Below are 6,609 nucleotides of genomic sequence, written 5' to 3' on the forward strand. Positions count from 1 at the left end.
AATTGCTTATAAAAGGCATTCCTAAAATATAAAGGCACACAATTGGTTAAAACAACTCAAAATGGAATAAGCAAACAAATGAGTGGGACAAATGAAGTTTCATATAAGGAGTTACTTATTCATTGTTTTACACAATTCGGGTTCAGATCAAGCCTTGATCCTGAATTTGGGTGTCGGGTAAGGTTATTCGAATCGGCTCAATTTTGACAAGTCTAATTTACCTCAGCCGCATACTTAGACGACTTGCCAATAACTTATCAAAATTCGAGAAAAAAATCATAGTATTTCGAATAAAGAAAATCATAGTATCAAAAGGGTATGGATAGTAGACAAAGTGAAGTTTTCTAAAATTTAATAATTTACTAAATCCAATAAATATGTAAGTTGTTACTTTTAATAATACTTTCAGTTTCAAAAACTAGTTTCATCTAGTTGTACTCCGTGTATGCTTAATAAAAATATACCTAACATATATTTGACAAACATTATAAAATCATGGAGTGGAAGTGGTAACTTTTATACTATCACCATCAAGACATAGCACATTGAATAAAGTTAACAACGGGAGGAAAGATACAACGAAAGTAGCACAAAAATTAGCAATCCAAACCTAAGTAGGAAGAGCATAATAATAGGTGTTGTCTATACTAAATTACTAGTAAGTGTTAAGAACAATACATTAATTGTACACAAAAACAATGATCGTTCGAAGAAAAAGGGGCCATACAAAGGAGCCACTAAATATATGATCAATCTCGATCGAATTCAACATTTCATGCGATATTCTTTAAAATTCAATAATTGAGAATTTCTAAAGGTAAGGAGTGTAGGACGAGAAGACATATGGGATGCTGGAAACTTACATGATACGTCTATTTATATAGGACCATTAGAATGAAGTAAACTGTAGTTTTATGTGTTATGTCTTATATGCATGCCTTTGTATTACTTTCATCGCAAAACATTCATTTGTACATATATGATATATGTTGATTTGCATGTATCCAGGGATGGAGTGAAGGGGAGGATAGCATGGAGGCTCGTTTTCGTTGATCTGATAAATGAAAACTTCAAAGTTTTTAGTTGAGTTTTCGAAATTTTCAAGTATTGCTTATCAGATTAGTTGCACGCCTCTATTAAAAATTTCCGTCCTTCTTAACTTCAAATTCTGACATTGTTACTGCATATACCAACTTTAACCAAAAAAAAATTTACTCTTTTATTATGTATTTTCAATTTTCAATTTTCAATGTGCAACAAAACCACAGCTCATGTCAAAGAATTTTTTTTTATTATTTTTTTGCATTGTTCGCTAGCTAGACCATGTTTTCTTTTATTTCTAGTTAGCACTTGCCTCTAGTTCACAATATAAAATAGAGCTGTTTATGAACTGGATGACTCATTAGACTCTTTCTATTCGGCTTGCTAATAGAACAGGTTTGGACAATATATTTTCTAAAATTTACAAAGGTCCAAGCCACAAACCAACCCAAAATCTGTTAACAAGCATGTTAGTGGGCCAAAAAAATCATGTTAGCCTGATCCACATCCGGCTCAAACCACATTTAAGCACCTCTACTATAAAATTATTACAAAAAGCTAATAGAATGAGAATCATTTTTGTCCAACAAACTAAAATAAAGTGAAATATATGGTCTTCCATAATCATAATGTTCCTATTACAACCTTCTCGTATCACAACTTAAAATATCATTTATTTTGCTTCATCTAGTTGTCTTGTAACCCTACCCAATATATATTAATTTAGTCGATTATGAAAAGATGAGAAGAGAAGATTGGTAGCATGGCCCTGAGTTATTTAGAATCACAAACTAAGAATATAGATTAGTTATCCTTAAAAACGGGTCAACATTTCGGATCAAGTAGAAATTTGACATATTTGACATGGTTATCCTTAGCCATGATGCATTCATTATTCGAGTATTTAGTATTGGGTTGGCTTTTCCACTTTTGGATTTCTTTATTTATCCCTTTACTTTGAAATTGAGCGTCAAGTAGCCTTTGCAGTTCGCACATTACACAACCAACACAGGTAGCTTTACGCAGCTTAAAATAAGGGCAACAAATGTGGAATATGAAGCATGGAATTGGAAGAATATCAACGCACCCCAATATAGATATGCATGGTCGGATTTCGAATTAAACGCCTTTGGCTCGATTCTTGATAGCATTGGCCTAGACAAAATACAATAAGTCTCTCTTAAAATGGATACATTCATATTAAGATAAAACGGGTTAAATAATCTAATACTCCCTCATATTCACTATTTTCTTCCTTATTTCCTTATTCGGGTTATTCGGGTTTTCTTCCCTATTTCTCTTTTTGGCTTGTTTTGTGTGGTCCAAATTAAATTACATGTGGTGTAGTATGTTTTGTGTGGTCCAAATCCGGTTTCTTATTTCTTGTGCAAAAAGGAAAGGGGAAGAATATAGTGAATAGGAGGGAGTACTTGCATATACTCCTATAAGATAAATCTTCTGCTAATATCTAAATATTTTTTTTATGTCTTATCTATGCAAATTATATAATATTTAATCATTTATAAGCTTAAAACGGATAATGCCATCAAATTAGATTTTGTGAACAACATATACTCCCCCCTTTCAAATGCCTTCCATGTTTTTTACCATTTCATTATTATACAAATTTATTTTGCTATTTGAACATACACTCAACTTAACGGAAAATTTATAAGAAGTATTTTAGTTAAATGTAATGTTAGGCGTAATATTCTATAGTTAGCATATTATATTGTATCGTATATTTAACGTATCAATGTGATACGGAATCATATCTCGTTGATATGATTATCCTATTTTTATAGGATACACTTGTAACTATATATTCGGGTTTTGCTAATGAGAAAGATCATACTTTGTGATTCCATTCTCCTGACATGGTATCGAGTCAACCCTAATTCTATCTAAAAAAAAAAAAAAATCCGCAATCATCTCCTTCCTCATGACAGGAGACGACATCCCAAAAACATCAGGAGACGATATCCCAAAAATTCCAGAAAATTTACCAAAAATACCCCCTTTCTCCTTACTATCTCGGCAATGGTGATATACCTGGTATACAAATCTATCGGGTTCAATTGACGAGTAACAATTATGAGAATTGGAGTCGATCTATGCGAATGTCGCTGAAATCCCGTCGCAAATTTGGTTTTTGCGATGGAACAGTCAAAAAACCGACTGACCAATTTATGCTTGAACAATGGGAGGTGGTCAATTGCACCATTGTTCAATGGCTATTAAATACGATTGACCCTTCTGTGCTTACGAGTGTCCCTTATGTTGAAGAAGCTGCTGCACTTTGGTTCGATCTGGAGGAACGCTTTGCCGTTGTTGATGGTACGTCTCTTCACGCGCTTAAGACTGCACTCGGAAATTGTAAGCAAGCAAAAGGTATAGCCGTTACCGCCTACTATGGTCAATTAAAATCTCTTTGGGACGAACTTGTTGTTCGTGAGCCGCCGTTCGCGCGTAAATGCGGAAGGTGTCTCTGTGATATTTCTTCACAGGCTATTCAACGCCTTGACAATGAACGGCTTCACCAATATTTTATGGGCCTCGATATCAGTTTACACGGTAATCTCCGAACTCAACAATTTCAACTAGAACCGCTACCTACTCTTAATCGTGGTTATCATGTTGCGTTACAAGTTGAATGCCTATTGGGTGAAGCATCGTCCCTGCCTTCGTCCCAGAAGGTGCCTGATGTAATGGTGTATGCTGTTCCGGGGTCTCTCGTACTCCCGCTGATTGGAAAGCAATTCGTGACAAAGAAAAACGGGAGCGTCGCAAATTGTTTTGCTCCCGCTGTACAATTCATGGTCATGACCTTAAATCATGTTTTATAAAACAGAATAAATTTCCAGATTGGTGGAGCAGTCGCCCTCGTACATTGGCTGAATTGCACCGTGGGAAAGGGCAAGTAGCAGGAGCCGGTGGTGTAGGTGGGTCAGGGGCAGGCAGCACAGGTGGCCAAGGCCGTGTTGATGATGGTCAGCTTGTTCGAGCCAACGTTCTTACCACTGTGCACGATACTCCTACTACCTTTTACTCTATTCATTCCTCCGATTGATTGTCTGGTACGTGTGTTAAATGGATTATCGATACTCGTGCATCTAATCATGTGACAGGTGACTTGACTTTATTTGTAGAGCAAACTGCAATTTCACCACGGCCCGTTGCTCTGCCGAATGGACAACGACTTATGGCTACCATCATGGGGACGGTGTGTGTCGATAAAAATATCACTCTCCATCGGGGTTTATTTGTCCCAAGTTTAATGTGCAATTTAATTAATGTTTCACAATTAACAACCGACAATAACTATATGTTAGAATTTGCTAAAGATTCTTGTTTTATACAGGACCGTTCCTCGAGGATGATGATTGGAGTAAGTAAGCTACGAGATGGACTGTATTTGCTTCGGTTGGAGGACAAGTTTTCGATCAATACCTTAGGCATGACATGGTCGTATGATTTATGGCATCGAATACTTGGTGATCACAAAGCGGTCAAATTTATACCTTTAGCTTCTAATGTGATTTCTAATAAACATTTGGTGTGTGACGTGTGCATCTAGCCAAATAGACTCGTCATAATTTTGATTTAAGTGACAATATTGCTTCATAAATATTTGAACTAATACATTGTGACCTATGGGGTCCGTATCGTATCCCATCATCTTGCGGGGCTAAATATTTTTTGACCATTTTTTATGATCGCTCGTGTTCTGTTTGAGTTTATTTGCTACTCGAAAAAACAGAAGTTATGAGCATGTTTATGAATTGTCTAGCCATGGTTCATACACAATATTATAAACAGGTGAAGGTTGTACGCAGTGACAACGGAAATGAGTTTAATTGTATGGCCGAGTATTTTCTGTAGCACGGTATTCATTTTCAGACATCTTGTATTGGCACGCCTCAACAAAATGAGGGTGTCGAACGTAAGCATCGTCACATTCTTAATGTTGCTCAGGCATTACGTTTTCAAGGAAACCTTCCTAAACATTTTTGGGGTGAGTGCATTCTTACTACTGCCTATTTAATTAACTGTACTCCGTCCACTTTACTTGCTCATAAATTGCCATATGAAGTTTTGTTAGGTGTTTCATCGTCTTATAGAAAATTAAGGGTATTTGGGTGTCTTTGCTTTGCTCACAATCAGAAGACTCACAGTGATAAATATGAGCCCCGTAGTCGAAAATGCATTTTTTTGGGTTATCCTCATAATAAAAAAGGCTGGAAAGTTTATGATTTAGAGACGGAAATGTTTTTCATTTCCCGTGATGTTATTTTTCATGAGGATTCATTCTTCTTCATTACGCCCATTACCCCTGCCTCTCTTGATCCAACTTCAATACCCTTTGATGACGAGCCACCCGAGTCTCCTGAACCGGCGAGTGAGTCTCATACTACGACCCAAACCGAGCCCTCCACCATGCCTAATGCCGAGCCTGATGCTACTGATGTTCCGAATGTTGAGCCCCCAGTTGAGGATCCTCCAGTCATACCTGACCTCGACCGTGGTCATCGAATCAAAATTCCTAATTCTCTTTTGCGTGGTTATGTCCTAGATACTACTAACAGTCCATCTTCGTCTAGCTCACCGAGTCTGCCTTCATCGCCCTCGGGTACTTCTTACACTTTAGCAAATTATGTTAATTGTGAAAGATTTTCTAGTCGACACAAAACTTTTCTTGCAGCTATAACTGCAGGCGTCGAGCCTCTCTCATTTAGAATTGTTATTCGTGATGATAGGTGGTGTCGAGCAATGCATGAGGAAATTACCGCTATTGAGAAAAATGATACTTGGGTGATAATTCCATTTTACCTCTCATAAATCAATGCTTAGGACCCCTTTTTGTCGCCCCTTAGCTAGCTTAGTATGTCCCTTTAACTGATTTTAGCTTAATCTTTATCACTCCCACCATGCTTTGCTCATATGGAATTTTTGGGCCATGTTACTTGCTTTTTTTGACCTTCTTGTAGGTACCTTGCTCGGGAGCTCATGCGAGACGGAGTTGGAGCGGGAATTGCTTGAAGGAAGGAAGCAACAAGGAGGAATTACAGCCGGGGGAGCTAATCACACCCGACCAGGCGTCTCTACACCCGACCGGTTATCTCACACGTGTTTGGCGTTTTTAAGCTTACTTTGGCGTTTTACCCGACCGGGTATAATTGTACCCGACTGGGTACAATTTACTCCCTCAGTAGCAATTTTCATCTTCTCTTGTATTTCCAAAAGGTGGATTTTTGTACTTTATATAAATAGCTAATTTTCCTGAAAATTAGGTATCTAATCCCAATTTGTGAAAGAGATTTGTAAGGTTAAGAGAGGAAAACTCAAATCCTTTTGTAACTTGTTAATCATTCTTCATCAATCAAGATTATTGTTATTGTTCTTACTTTGTTCTTTATTATTATTCATCCATCCCATAGTTTAGTATTACTTCTTTCCTTTTCCTTTTTCTCCTTTGTTCATAAATTGATTTATTTGCTTTCTTTTAGATCTCATTTTGCAAGTAGTTGTTGGAATTTGTTGTTTGTTGCGAGTTTAGTCAAAATCTCT

General features: G+C 36.9%; 1 protein-coding gene across 1 annotated transcript; it reads left to right on the forward strand.

The window, feature by feature from the left end:
• The first annotated feature begins 3,161 nt into the window (after positions 1–3,161).
• Positions 3,162–6,185, forward strand: LOC141595648 (uncharacterized). Its single transcript, XM_074415610.1, has 6 exons — positions 3,162–3,776; positions 3,893–4,031; positions 4,170–4,264; positions 4,403–4,597; positions 4,942–5,853; positions 6,030–6,185. Exons 1-6 carry the CDS (start codon positions 3,162–3,164, stop codon positions 6,183–6,185), a joined length of 2,112 nt encoding a protein of 703 aa, XP_074271711.1.
• Positions 6,186–6,609: the final 424 nt, after the last annotated feature.

Source organism: Silene latifolia, chromosome 8 (genome assembly GCF_048544455.1).
Source record: "Silene latifolia isolate original U9 population chromosome 8, ASM4854445v1, whole genome shotgun sequence".
NCBI classification, from domain to species: domain Eukaryota; kingdom Viridiplantae; phylum Streptophyta; class Magnoliopsida; order Caryophyllales; family Caryophyllaceae; genus Silene; species Silene latifolia.